Source organism: Rhinolophus sinicus, chromosome 16 (assembly GCF_057876585.1).
Source record: "Rhinolophus sinicus isolate RSI-liver-muscle chromosome 16, RSI-T2T, whole genome shotgun sequence".
Lineage (NCBI taxonomy): Eukaryota > Metazoa > Chordata > Mammalia > Chiroptera > Rhinolophidae > Rhinolophus > Rhinolophus sinicus.
Genome location: NC_142516.1, coordinates 17,911,380 through 17,926,065, shown reverse-complemented (window position 1 = coordinate 17,926,065; position 14,686 = coordinate 17,911,380). Strand labels below are relative to the sequence as shown.

Genomic DNA, 14,686 nt, shown 5'->3' with positions numbered 1-14,686 from the left:
TGTGCCATGGGGGATGGGCTTGGAGGTCTACAAGGCCCTGCCTGCTTCTCTGCCCATGTCCAGATGGGCACTGCTATCCCTCCACCCCAACTCCTCCACCTCCCTGCCCTGGGAAGCATGAGCACTAAGCTGTTGAGACCAGAGGGCGGATGGGGCCCCAGGCCCTCTGCTCTTGGTAGAGCTGTTGACAGGGTCTGGGTCCACGGGCCCCAGTTGAAAGACTGAGGGCTCTGGGGTCAGACAGTTATAGGAGCAGGTCTCCACCTTCCCAGTTACCAGTTCTAGGACCTCAGTCCAGTTTCTTAACCTCTCTAAGGTTTTGTGAATGACGTTAGGAGGAAGTTGTAAGGAGCCAGGCTTTGAAGCCAAGTCAGCTAGATGCCCGCTCTTTTCACTCCTCCAAGTCACTGTTCCTCAGTGTGGGAGTGAGCTCCCCATGATGGGGGGGTGTGCAGGTCAGGGCCTACAGGAACCTGTCAGGAAGGCTGCATGCTGGGGCAGGGTGTTGGCGAAGGTCATGGGACATTCCACTCTCCCTCCACTGTCCACTTTGAGGGAGTTGGGAGGATTCTGAGATTCAAGTGCCTGATGTGGAACTCTGTTCCAGTGAGTGGGGCTAAGAGCTCAGCATGACCTCAAATCCTGGCTTCCCCGTGTGTTCCTCTGTAAAGTGGACCCACGACAGAATCGGCCTCATCAGATGGCCATGGGGATGAAAACCCTTCACTGGCTCCTCACATACGGTCCGCTCCAGATAGGAAGCCATGCGTAGGATGTGCTTTCTCAATCAGCCATCCATTTTTCACAAGAGCTGTGATTGGCCAGGTTTTCTGTCCCAGGCAGGGTCCCCTCCCCACCAAGCCCCAGCTATGACTGCAAACAACTTCCTGGGGGAGTGGCCTACTTCCAGCGGGGTGGGTCAGTCTGTGTTCATCTGAGGAAGCAAGGGGCAGGACTGGGGGTCCTGCAGGACATAGGGTAAGCTGCAGAGTGGCCCAGAGCAAGGGTGCGGGTGTGTGGCTGCTCTCGCTTATCTCCCTGCACAGTGGAGCTGGGGCAGGAGGGTGGCTAGGGCCCCGCTGCATCCTCCTCCCTCCAGACAGGAAAGGTTGGTACTGTCTCTCGTAAGTCAGCCCCAGCTTCCTGAACTCTCTGGTGCTCTCAGGGGACAGCAGAGTCCTCCAAGTAACAGGGATTTTAGACGTTGTCTTCTCCAACACCCTGCCCAGAGCAGAACCTTTTTGGTAGGCTTTTCTAGGCCCTGACCTGTACAACTGCTGTGACGGTGAGCTCACTCTCATGCTGATAGACTGTGGCAGGCAGTGGTGGGGCAACATGAGCGTCTGGCTGACTCGGGTTCAAATTCTGGCTCCTCCACTTACCAGCAATGTGACCATATGCAGTTTGCTTATGTGTAAAATGAGGGGACTAGTGTTTACTATTATTGCTGCCTCTGCTGCTGCTGCTGTTGTTACTATTATAGATCATATAACCTTGCTCCAAGAAAAGCTGTGCTTCCTAGGATAACAAGGGTGCTATGTGTGATTCACACTAAGCCCTCGACATCCCTGGGCCTCTGCTCCACTCCCAAAACTCTCCCGTTCCAGGGAGGTTTATGCCTCAGCTAGAGACAGAGACCAGGGGCCAGAAGTGGTTTCTCAGAAAGGCCCAGAAGCCCACCCATCAGCTTAGCCTCTGTCCTGACTCCCAGGACCTGGGATGCCCCTACCCAGCCTGGCCCCTCTCCGCCAGGTCCCTGTCCATGAATCGGGGTGGGGAGGGGGTAAGTCTGACCCGTGGTCTGACAGTATCCACCTACAACTGAAGCCCAGAGAGGGACAGGGACTTTCCTGGGGTCACACAGCAAGCTGGCAGCAAAACCAGAAGTTGCACCCACCCGATCTAATCAAACCTCATCTTGAACCTGTGAAAACTCTCAGCCAGTTGTATGCAGCACAGTATGAGCTGCCTGTGCTGAGGAAGGAATGGAATCCAGATTCATGGAGCCATCCCTGTGTCCCTGCCCCCGGGGAGCCTGCAGCATCTTCTGGCAGAGCTAGGTTTGATCGAGCACTTGCTATACAGGCCAGGTGCTGAGCCTCCTGTGGGTATGATTTCCTGCCTTGAGGCAGAATTTCTGAGATGAGATGACTGAGGCTCAGTGAGGAACAGTCGCTTGTTCCTGAGACACAGCATTTCCTGAGCACCACTGTGCACACTGTTGGATCCGCACTGGGCTCCGGGCGTGGAGACACTTGGGAACAAAGACTCCCAGCTGAAGTCCTGGCTGCAGCCCACTGGTCTCCAGCCCTGGTTTATTTAATCAGTGAGGCTCTGTTTGAGGCTGTAGTGTGGAGCTGAAGTATCCAGAGCCCCAGGCAGCTGATAAGAGGAATTGTTGCTTTTTCTGGCTCAATTATTAATTGAAAATTTCCTCATTCAGTTTTTAAGTGATTTCTCCTTGTTGTTTTCTCATCCCTCATCCTCCCTCCATCCAGATAGCTCCCCGACCCCTCTTGTGGCTGGTCCCCTTGCTGCCAGGCTGGGTGGGCCAGCCTCCTTCACGGGATCCTCGTTGTCTTCCCAACACAGCCCCTCTGACCCCCTCCAGATCAGACACCACACTGTTCATGAGGGCCTCTTCCAGGGGACCCTATCCCATCTGTGTCCCATCCTATGGAGGGGAAACATAGGACACTGGGTGGAACCCTGGAGAGGATACCAGCTGCTAATGTGCTAAGAGGCCTAGACAAGTCACTTTCCTTGTCTTGGCCTCAATGTTCTCATCTTTGGGGGGAGATGGGATTCCATCTGCCCGGGGGGCCTCCCAACTCTCAAAAAATCAAGAATTCTGTCTCAGGGCTCAGACCTGATCCAAGAACTCCGGGGAACAGCTGCCTGACTCCTGCCCTGTTCCTGCCCCCTCCTCATGTGAGCTGGACCAGATTAGCTTGCACATCTGGCTGGAGAGGGACTGTTCCACACATCTGGCTATATGCAGATCCTCCCTGGGTCCTTCTCTGTCAGTTTTCCCAAGGGCTGTGGTCCAGACAACTATTTCTGCCCAAGTGAGAAGAGCATGCGAGAGGAGAGTCTGAAGACCTGGCTATAGGGACTTGCCCATGTGTCTCTGTACTCTGGCCCTCAGTCTGTATGTCTGTGAAATGGGTTGGCTGGCTGACCCCCGTCCCCCAAGGTCTCTTTAAAAAGGGTTTAGATGTACCACCGGCGCCATTCCAGAATAGTAGGGCCTGTAGCTGAGACCACCCATGTGAGCCCCCTGCAGAGCCATTTCAGCAGGCACATTGCACAGGGGTGACCCATCTCAGGGTGGCAGTTAGTGGGAGGAGGAGGGAGCCCCAAGCTTGTGCAGGGAAAAGCCCAAGGCTCTGGGCAGCCCTGCCTCCTGGTTCCCAACCCAAGGGAGACCCCTGCTGTCCACTGTGCTAGTCCCTTTTTCCTATTCCAGGGCCCCCGAGGACCAGACGGACCAGCTGGGGAGCAGGGGTCCCGGGGTCTGAAGGTAAGACCCCCATGGCCTACCTTTCTTCTCTCCTTCCATGCTGGGTCAGGAATCCAGGAACCAGGCCTCACAACCCCCTCAGGAATAGGCCCCTGGCGGACAGCCACGAGCCCCTGAGAGGCTGCAGGGTAGGGCCTGAGAGCTCGTCTAGCCACTCCTCTTGCCCTCTGCCTCCCTCCAGCCCACCAGCCCTGAGCATGGGGGCAGGGGAGGGAGAAGGAGCTTTGAGACTGAGAGTAAAAGTGAGAGAAAGCATGTGAATGAAACAGAGCGTGGAAGTGTGAGAGTGAGGAGGAATCACTGGTGACCTCTGGCCACTTCCCGGGACTGCCAAAGCCCTCCAGGGTCTCTGAGAGCTGAGACTGCCTCTATTGCCCTCAGGAGCACGGGGTCCTTGGTCCTTGCCAGAACACCTGGTGACTATGGCGAGCCACTCCCTTTGCTGGGTCTTAGTTTTCCGACCTGCATACTAGGGAGAGGGGTGGATGCCATGATCCATGATTCCTTCTATCTCCCGTGGGAGTGTGGGTCCCTTCTCTGTGAAGGGGCCTCCCAAGTACCCTCCCCACCTTCAAGGGCTTTGCTTCCTGTAGGGACCTCCAGGACCGCAGGGCAGACTGGGCCAGCCTGGGCAGCAGGTATGTCACACCATGGCTGCCAGTCCCCCTTCCCACTTCCTGCTTTGTGACGTGTGCCATTAATGAACCCAAATGTGCTTCTAGGGTGCGGCTGGCGAGCGAGGGCACTTGGGTGCTCGAGGCTTTCCCGTAAGTAGCACTGGTTTTTAAAATGCCATGGGGCTGTGTGGGGAGGTAATAGCCCTTCTAGCCAAGTCCCATCTTGCTCTGGAAATCCCAAAGGTTCTAGTTGCCTACTCCCTTTACTGAAGACCCTTCAGCATGTCTCTTCCCCTGGAACTCAGTGTCCCCATCCGTCACTCAGTGCTGTGATGGCTTGACTGAGGCCAAGGGCACGGGTGGGGGAGAAGGCCACAGAGGGACTAAGCTCCCCTTTGTTTAATTCTGCAGGGTATTCCGGGTCCTTCGGGCCCGCCAGGAACCAAGGGCCTCCCAGGAGAACCGGTAACTGCCCTCTTCCTCCCGCTTTGCATCTTAGTACACCTGCGGGTGTGGGCCAGTATTCACACAAGGAGAGAGATTGGAGAGTGACCGTGCTGGGGCTGATGGGACAGGTCTCGGATGGTGGAGGGAACGCTGGCCGGGGGGCTCTGGAACTCTGGGTTGAGTCTAAGAGTTCTTGCCCTCCAGCCTAAGTTTTCTTGCCAGTAAAATGGAAATAATGGTCCCTCCCTTGCCATCCGGTCCTGAAGATGAAATGAGAAAATGTGTCTAGTGTGCTTATCACAGTGAAAAGTGGAGGGAGATGTTTTGGTGGGAGGGAGAAAGAGAATAAACTAACAAACTGAATGGGAACTGCAGAGCCGGACATGGGGCAGGCAGGAGGAGGTCCCGCCACGGAGAGAAATTTTACCCTAAGGGCAACGGGAGCCACTGAGGGGTTTGAAACGGGGAGGCCCTTCAGAAGATCTCACCAGAAGCTTGGGTTTGGGGGGGCAGCCCAAGTGTCGGGGAGCCCCATGAGGAGGCTGTGGAGTGGTGCTGCTGGAGATGGAGAGGAGAGGATAGAATCTCCGGGGGCTTAGGAGGAAACATCCCCAACAGGAGGTTCCTGCCCCTTGGGCCATGCTTCAGTCCCACATCATGAGGCCCACGTAGAGATGCTCTTTTGAACAGTGGGTTGACCAGGGTGAGGGGTGGGGGTTTCCAGAGGTGGATCCGAGGTGGAAGGGTGTCCAGGCAGAGGGAACAGAGTGAGCAGTGCTCCAGAGCCGGAAGATTCCTGAGCAGGAGAGGGCCTCACTGAGTTTTAGGTAGATGCATAGGAGAGTGTACAGATGGACTGGAGGGGATACTAGGGGACAGCACGGCCCAGGATAGGGGCATGGGCTGCAGAGGCCTAGGGTTTGTGGCTGCTCACTCTCACCCACCCTTCCAGATTGCATTATCAAGCCTCAGACCCCAGATAGGGCCCAGGCTAGCTTCTCCCAACTGTCTGTGTGTCTGTCTGTCTTCCAGGGCCCTCAGGGACCGCAGGGACCAATTGGTCCTCCAGGAGAGATGGGACCCAAGGTGAGTGCTGAGGGACTGTTATTTGTTCCGTGGTGCTGCTGGGGAGGTATCAGCTCCTCCGAGACTACTTCCTTAGGGCACTCTGGCCTGGCCTGGGCAGGTGGTCATGTCCTGTGTGCTGCAGAGACTGAAGGCACAGAAGGTAGATGTACCCGAATGGCATATGGTGAGGAGCTGGGCTCCCAGTCCCAGGGGCAGTAGGTGGGATGCAGGGGTCCCAGGAACTTCATGGGGAGTTGACAGTGCCTCTCTTTTGGCACCAAGGAAAGCAGCAATGCCCCTGCCCCACACTGCTGGGACTTCACCCCAGCCCGGGTTTGACTGCAGAACCAGCCCTCTTAAGGTCATGTAGCAAGGGGCTTGGAAGGGGCTTCAGACACCCCTGTTTTATCCAGAGGAGAAAACTGAAATGCAGAGTTTATGCAAAGGCTGCAGCTATGTCAATGGTTATAAGTAGGACCCCTTCCTGCCCTTGTCTTCCTGGCCTGGCTCAGAAAGAAGGGCTGGAATCACTCAGCCCTGGACACAGCATCTGCTGGCTTCCTCTCCTGGCCTCATACAAATCATGAAATTTTCCTTCTTATGCTTGCCAAGGGACTCCTAATGTGGTAAACCACACTCTCGGGGAGGGAGAAGGCTTCAGCAGCCTCTGGGTAGCCCTGAGACTCAGCAGTCTGGGCCCAGTCACTCCCCGCCCCCAGTCCCAGCTCCAAGCTCTGAGACAGCTCTGTGTCTCATGCTGTGTGACCTCAGCATGTCCCTTGCCCTCTCTGAGCCTGCCTCAGTTATCTCCTCCCTTACAACCAGGGGCCAGTCCTTGGTCTAGGGGAAACCAATAGCATTTTCTTTCAGGGGCCGCCGGGTGCAGTGGGAGAATCGGGCCTTCCTGGGGAAGCCGGGATGAAGGTGAGGAGGGATGAAAGAAGAGCAAAATGACTTGCTGAAACCAGCTCCCAGCTGGTGGTCACGTCCTCCCCACAGAAGAGAAATGGGCCTTTCTTGTGTCCAGGATAATAGGTTCTCTGTGCACCTGGCTGGGGAGCGGGTGGGTCCTGGTGATGGCCACAGCAGAGAGCCCAGCCGGCCCAGATTCCTCACCCCGCCCCTGCCCAGTAATGTTTTCTCTGGCACCTGCACCTGCCCCATGCTAGGTCAGCAGTACCTCCTGGCCTCCCGCGATACCATCTGCATTTCAGCACCCGTGGTGCCCCTCATTACCTGCTGGGAAACAGGCGCCCATTGATCCCTGGGCTCTGGGGAGAGCCCCCTCTCCTCTCCACTGTTGGAAGAGGATGCTGCTCCCTATATAGGCCCTGGAGCTGAGAAGCGATGCTGGTGGCCTGGGGCATTGTTGAGGCAGGGCCTAGGGGAACCCTGGAGGGGCTGTGGGACTTGAGGCAGATCACCCCCCATTGGCGTCTCCCAGCCATTCCGAGGGAGTTGGACCAGGCCTGGGACTATCAGTCTTGGCTTAGTTCCAGAATCCTTTGCTGAAACAAAGCAGCAAACCACCCCATCTATAAAACAGAAGTGGGGTGCAGATCGGCGCAGAGCTGGGGCCTCAGAGTTCTGCCTCCTCCTCGTGCCCCAGACACCAGCAGGCAGGGAGTGCGGCTTGGAAATCCCTGCAGGAGAAAGACCCATTTGGGGTCTCTTGGGGATGTGGAACGTGGGTGATAGTGACTCTGGCTCATTTAGGGCCTCTTCCTTGGTGCATTTCTCTCTAAAACTTCCAAGGAGAGTAAAGGAAGTGGCCAGCCAGAGTTGCCATCTCTGCATCTGAAACGCTCTGGAGCCAAACTACCCGGCTTTGGATCCCGAACCTGTCACTTAGTAGCCATGAACGCAGGCTAGTTACTTACCCCCACAGCCCCTTGGTTCTTCATTTGTGAAAGAAAATACCTTTCCTGTTGGGTGGTGACAATTAAATGTGTGCAATCAAAAGGTACAGTTGACCCTTGAACAACACGGGGTTAGAACGATGCACGTTCACTTACATGCAGATTTTTTTCAATTGACCAGTGCAGTTCTAACCGGCATTGTTCAAGGGTCAGCTCTGTGGTTGAGAATCCGCGAATGCCCAGTGATTGTCATTGTATGCAGATTTTGACTGTGCCCCTTACCCCCCTGCACTGTTCAAGGATCAGCTGCCTTTAGGACAGCTCTGTGTAAGTGTGAACTGTGATGGTGGTGGCCGTGGTCCCGACATGGCCAGGGCTGACTTGGAAAAGGGGCTCTAGTTGGCATTTCATAATTTCTCTTTGGTTCTTGGGGAGGAGCTGCCCCAGCTCACTAGCTCCTGCCACAAAATCAGAGCTGGTGGCGAGGGCTGGAGCTGGCCCTACCCACCCCCAAGGACTTGTGTTTGGTTTCTCCTAGGGTGATCTTGGGCCTCTGGGCACCTCTGGGGAACAGGGCCTCATTGGGCAGCGGGTAAGTCAAAGCAAATTTATTCTCCCTGGAAAGCCACCCCCAGGGTGTTTGGGTGGAGGGAAGGGCTTTACTCAATCTCCCTGCACTTCAGTTTCCTCACCTGCAGAAATAGATCATGGATCTCTACAGACTTATCTAGTCTCTCTTGGTGGGCCAGCAATTTCCACCATGTAGAGGTGCTCTTTAAAGGAGAGCATTTAGTGTTTCAAAATGTTTGGGACTCACTAACTGCTCAGTGCTCTCTCTTGCACATTGACAGTAACATTTTCAAGGCTCTGGGAAAGCCTTCCACCAAGAAACTGGTTTCATTGGGATTAATCCAGGGTCTCCAAACTTATTTGACGTCTACGTGTTTTTCTTTGAAAAATACCTATTATTACCCCTGACAACTGTTCCATAGAAGGTTATCATCCCTTTTTCCAAAAGAAATCTACAAAGCTTGTCTTTCTCTAAGAAGCCGTGGCCTGCCTCTGTGTCCACCCCTCTATGCTCTGTGCCCAGTGGTAAGGTCCCTGCCTGAATGTGGACCACTGGGGAGCTGTGAGGGATACAGAGCAGGTATCCTCTAGCACCTTACAGATGAGCAGGTGGGGCCCCAGCATGAAGGGGAGTTAGTGTGGTTCTCAGCTCATGGGGGCACCAAACCCCCAAACAAAGTCTCCTCACTTCTGATCTTTCCTTTTTCCCAATGCCACATACTACCTCGTCCACATAGTTGACAGGGACTCCCCAAATTGAGTTAAGACACAGAATGAGAGGGGAGGCCACAGGGCAAGAGAAGATGAGTACGGAGCTTGAAGCCTTGAGATGGCAAATCTTGTGTGTCAATGACGATTGGTCAGTACAGTCTTCTAGGAATACCACGTTAAGAGGATCCTGAGGCTCCATCTAGTAACCGTAGGAAAGAGAATGTTGAGCCCACTGTGTGCCAGGCACCTTTCTCAAGACACTGGGGACACAACAGTAACAGAAGGCCTTGTCCTTATGGAGCCATGTTCTAGTGGATCGATTAGTGATGTCTGCCATGGGCACAAGATGGGTGGAATCTACACACCTGTCAGGTCTTTGCCATCCCTGCATCTGATGACTTCTTAGGCCCCTTCCAGCTCGGATGCTGAATGGTTTTGAATTCTAAAAGCAGAGAATGACCCAAACTTAATTTGACAGCCATTTAGAGAACTGAGGAGTCCAGAGGTATCTCTGAAGCTAGAAGGGCAAGCAGGGAGACTAGCTGAGGGTCAGGAGGGGGCTCAGGGTCTGGGCATCTTTCCCAAACTTGCTGGTAAGAAAGTCTGAAGGCTGGCCTCATTTTCCTCATCTGAAAAATGGGATCCATCAAGGAGTTCAGTGAAGGCTCGCTCCAATTGAAGAAATAATATCTCCAATGACTACCATTTGTGGGTGCTTACACTGTGCTTTGGAGGAACCCTTATAGGAAGTGGGATCAGCCCCATTTTCAGACGAGAAAACAGATGCCCGTGGGGGCTGGGTAGTTTGCTTGTGGTCAAACCACCAGTGAATGGGAAGCCCAGTGCAGGCATGAGGTCTGCCTGACGTCAAAACCTTTCTCAACCACTAGGCTGCACTGCCTAGTCCAACCACCCGTGTCCAGAATGGCTCCATAACCAACACTTTCTAACTCGAGACCTCATGCAGCCCCCACCCCAGCCTGCCCTGCAGACAGCAGGCTTTGCTTGGGATTCTGCCCCTCCTTTCTGGGAGCTGAGTGGGTGCCTCAACTCTCCTGCTCATTTACTAATTCAGCCACCCACTATGTGTGGGCCGGATGCTCCGGGACCCCACTGCCTGGAGATCAGAGGTTGGGGGTCCTGCTCCAGGAAGGGGGAGGAAGTCAAAGCACGTGGGGCCCGCTCCCCAGTAATGTCTCCTCTTCTTTTCCCACTGTCCTTTCCAGGGAGAGTCAGGACTTGAAGGTGACAGTGGCGCTGCAGGGCCCGACGGGCTGAAGGTAAGCGTGCAGTCTCTTCTGGTGCAGGCACTGGGGAGGAAGGGGTGTTTGGGAACTGCTTCTACCTGTGCCCCCACTGCCCTCTCATCTGAGACCTAAGTTTCCTTCCGGAAGCACCATGTTCCCATAAAGTTCTGAGAGCTGACCTCCAGCTGATTCTCATTAAGAGCAGGATGGGTGAGGGTAAACCCTGTCCAGCGCCCGTCCCCCACCCTGCCCACGGTTTTCCACCCTGCTCAGGCAGCTTTGGGGACAATCCCCACCCTCCACTTCTCCCTGCTTCCCTTCTCCTCAAAACTGCAGTTTCTCTTAGCTACGGGTGGTACCTGAACGCCTGTTTTCTTTACGGTGTTTGTGGAGAATCACCTTCATGGTGAAAACAATCTCTGGGAGGCACACAACACTTTATAGTTTGTTTATACAGTGCTTTTATGCTGATTATCTCCTCCGAGTTTGCTGACAACTAGTTGATGGTGACAACAGGTGGCAGTAACTCTTAGTCACAGCTAACCTTTATCCAGCAGGGAGCTGGATGTTGGGCTAAGCTGTTTACGTGGAGTATCTCTTTCAATTCTCACAGTAACACCTTGCTGCTTATTTTACAAATGAGGGGGTTTGCCCAGGGTCGCACATCTACTGAGAAGTGTCAGCAAGATTTGAAGTTAGGCAGCCTAACCCTGGGGGTGGGGGAGGTATTGTCCCCTGACCACAACACCTTTAAATTAGAAGGAACCAGAACCCCGTGCTCTGCCACTGATTTACATGTGGTGTTGGGAAGTCTCTGCCTCTCTGGGCCTCAGTTTCCCCATCTGTAAATTGAGAATATTGATGTAGACAACTTGTAAGGCTCTTCCGAACTTTGCAGATGTCCTAGGATGTCAGGATTCTCCAGGTGGCCAGGAATGACAGGCCAGAAGGGGAATCCTGGAGCCAGGGGGATCTGTGAGACGGCCCTCAGGGCCAGACCCTTGTCTCCATGCCAGGCCATGCTTAGAATTGGAAAGTCTCACTGGGAAGGGACCTCAGAAGTCATCCTGCCCAGTCCTTTCCTGGTGCCCAGATCTGCGCTGCACTGGCCCACACCTCAGCTTGGAGTCTCCCTTTTTCATCTGTGTCATCTCTGGACCCCTCTATTGGGAAGTCCTCCCTGGCTGAGCTAGAAACTGCCCCAGTAACCCACCACACCAGCCCCCCGAGCCCCGGAGCCCAGGCCCCAGAATAATTGGCCTGCAGTGCGTGCTCTCAGGGGTCCTGTTCCCACGTTCTGGCTTCATGCCCTCTGAACCCACTCTTTCTCCTGGACACATACCAGTTGATCAGTGTCTCTCGTAAAGAGTGGTGCCGGGAAAAAGAACTGGCAGAGACTCTGCTTCTCCAAGCCTACTCCCCAACCCACCCCTGCCTCGTACCCAGGACTTCACACTGTCTCCCAAGGGCCTCTGTGAACAGTCACAGCGGAGCCACCTGCAGCTTGGCCACAGGTCCCACTGGGGCAGCCCTGATGGACGCAGCCATCTAAGGGGCACTGCCCTGTCCCTCTGCAGCCACAGCATATGCTGCACTATGCCCCTTGAACTTGTTCTGCCCACAGGGCCCAAGGGCAGCAGTCCATGCAGCCCCATGGATGTGGCAAGTGCTATATAAGTGCTAGCTGCCATCCACTTGACAGAGGGGGTGTTCTGCAGCCAGTGAGAATGAGAACCACGCAGAGCAATGGGAGAACGTGCTCAGTAGAGTAAGACCTTAACAAAAAACGATGGAAGCATGCAGTCTGGTTGGATTATGCCTCTGAAGCTTTGTTTACTGCTAACTGGCTTCCTCGCCTTGGAATAGTTGTTCCACGGCTCTGAGCCAGGTACACAGCCATCGAAACTATTACTTCTTACTTATTATTAATGTAAACTGTTTTCGTGTGAGCCAAGGTTGAAAATGCTACCCAGAAAAATGGAAAAAGTTAGTTCTGAGAGGCAGGATTGGGTGAAGTTTTTTCAACCTCCTTTATTTCTGCCTGTTACGCTTTTTGTCCTCCCCATATGTCTACGTTGGTGAGAAATAGCCCTCGTCTCCAAACGTACTCCCTGCCTGTGAACTCATGGCATGGGTGTGGTCAGGGTCCTCTCTGCCCTGAGCCATCCCCTTCCTGCCCAGGTTCAGACACTAGAAACCACCATGTCAAGGCTGTTCCCTATGCCAGCGGGGCCATGCCAGCCCGACCCTTTTGGCAGCTGGGAGAGCTGTCAAGGAATCCAGGAACTGGTCAGCTGTGAACATCTGAATGGAGCCCTGAGATTCTGGCCCTCAGCTAGGCTTGGTGACTAACTTATTCTTTCTCTCTCTCTTCTCCCCATGCCCTTCCCACCCAGGGAGACAGGGGTGACCCAGGGCCTGACGGTGAGCGTGGCGAGAAGGGCCAGGAGGGACTGATGGGCGAGGATGGGCCCGCCGGCCCTCCTGGCATCACTGGTGTCCGGGTGAGTGGGCATGGCTGCATGCCAGCACTTGAGGCTCCTGGGGGGCGATAACACTTGTGTCTGTTCAGACAGTTGGGTGGGAGGACTTTTGGTAGCTGCCACCAAAGGGTCTTGTGCTATGGTCCTTCCTCCCCTGCCTAAACCTCCCATGGCTCTTGAGTAACATTCCTCTCCTTAGCCTGGCTGCTGTGCCCTGTACAAACCTGGCCCCTTCTGACCTCATCCTGCCCAATCCCTACATTCAGCCACACTGAGTTTAGTAGGGAGAATTCAGCAAGAGGGGCACTGGTCCTGATTCCCCATCAGTAACTTGCTGTGTGACCTTTCACTTGCCCTTGCCCTCTCTGGGTCCTCCTGTCCTTGGTGTGATAAAGGATTTGGAAGGAATGTGTGCTGAGATCACTTTGAGTTCCAACGTTCCAGGGACCCTTTCTTAGTGAGCTTTTGAGTATCATGACTATGGAATGGGCAACAACATATGGCAGAAATAACCCTGGACCCAGAGTTAAAAGGTTGAGGTCAGCTCAAGCACCCACTTTCTGTATGACCTTGAGAAAATCACTGTCTCTCTCTGAGCCTTGGTTTTCTCATCTATGAAGAGTCAATGAAACTTTGGATAAAAAAGCACTTTATAAAATATACCAGAAATATAACAGGTTGTCTTTATGGATTTGGAGGAGGAAATGACTAGAAGCTAATGGTGATGGTGATGATGGTGGTGATGGTGGTAGTAGTGATTATGATGGTGGTGGTGTTGGTGGTCATGATGATGGTGGTGATGATGGTGGTGATGATGGTGATGGTGGTGATGATGGTGATGGTGGTGGTGGTGGTGATGGTGATAATGGTGGTGATGATGGTGGTGGTGGTGATTGTGGTTGTGGTGGTGGTGGTGGTGGTGGTGGTGATGGTGGTGGTGGTGGTGGTGGTGGTGGTGATTGTGGTGGTGGTGGTGGTGATGGTGATAATGGTGGTGATGATGGTGGTGGTGGTGGTGATGGTGATGGTGATGATGGTTAGTGATAGTGATGACCATGGTGGTGATGATGCTGGTAATGTTGATGGTGGTGATTGCAGTGACAGTGGTGGTGACAATGGACATGGTGATGTGGGTGGTTTTAGTGGTGGTGATGTTATGGACATTGTTATGTCCATATTTTGCTGTCACTCCCAATTCTCATATACTGGAACTAGAAAGAGGTTCACTGGGGCTGGACTGAGTGTATCGGGTGACAGAGGTGGTGAGAACCCTGTATTTGAGTGTCTCTGGCATCAGGACTGCAGAACTAGTATCTCCCACTCTGTGGCCTGGAAACAGTTGAGTATTTAAAAATAGAATTTTATGAGCCATCAGGGACTTTCCAGAATTACATCTATATGGATGGGGGCCCAGTGAAAGTCTTCATTCTGGCCCCATAGCCTCACCCCACTGGATGTGCCAGCCCTTACTCAGGATTTCCCACACCATGGGGGATGCTCCCAGCTGCAGAGGGCCTATCAGAACAAGAGGCCAGCTGCCGGCCCTGTCTGGAGAGACTCCGTCTCTCTGATTCTGTACTGAATATTTTGACACTGACTCATTTCTCCTTCTGACAAGGAATCAGCCATTGCAGTCACCTCAGTCCACCAGCAAATTCTACCAGCCCTGTATCCTGATTTCACAATTCCCCAACCAGGACCAGCCTAGGCCAGGGGTACCCAGAAACAGAGGATCCATGTGTCATGTCTAACCTGGCTGGGTGGCCCGTAGACAGTGCCTTCATCTCTGCTGAACCTCAGTTTCTTTAGCTCTAAAATGGGATAAATAATCCCTTCCTCTCCAGCCCTATGGTGAGAATTGAATGAGATATGAGGTAGAGTGTATACATAGTGCCTGGCCATGTGTTGCTAACCATATGTTGAGGCTGTGATGATTGTTAGTGCTTTATTACTGGAGGAGCAAGAGAATTTGAGAGACCAGTTGTCAAGTTCATTGCTGTCCAATAGAAACAGAATGTGAGCTATGCATATCATTTAAAATTTTCTAATAGTCACATTTTAAATAGGTAAATAGATACAGGTTAAATTCATTTTAGTAACAAATTATTTAGCCCAATATAGCCAAAATACTAACATTTCAACATGTAATCAACATGAAAAT

General features: G+C 53.5%; 1 protein-coding gene across 5 annotated transcripts in view; it reads left to right on the top strand.

Moving 5' to 3' along the window:
- COL27A1 (collagen type XXVII alpha 1 chain) overlaps positions 1 to 14,686 on the top strand; it is a 135,744-nt gene that overhangs the window by 93,843 nt on the left and 27,215 nt on the right. For all 5 annotated transcript variants that reach the window (XR_002139439.3, XM_019754574.3, XM_019754577.3 and 2 more), the window contains 9 exons: positions 3,470 to 3,523; positions 4,117 to 4,161; positions 4,246 to 4,290; positions 4,552 to 4,605; positions 5,620 to 5,673; positions 6,526 to 6,579; positions 8,053 to 8,106; positions 10,022 to 10,075; positions 12,439 to 12,546. Coding sequence is in view for 4 of the 5 variants with exons in the window: in XM_019754574.3 (XP_019610133.3) it covers positions 3,470 to 3,523; positions 4,117 to 4,161; positions 4,246 to 4,290; positions 4,552 to 4,605; positions 5,620 to 5,673; positions 6,526 to 6,579; positions 8,053 to 8,106; positions 10,022 to 10,075; positions 12,439 to 12,546 (522 nt within the window). In the remaining variant the exon portion in view is untranslated. The remainder of the gene's footprint in view (positions 1 to 3,469; positions 3,524 to 4,116; positions 4,162 to 4,245; positions 4,291 to 4,551; positions 4,606 to 5,619; positions 5,674 to 6,525; positions 6,580 to 8,052; positions 8,107 to 10,021; positions 10,076 to 12,438; positions 12,547 to 14,686) is intronic.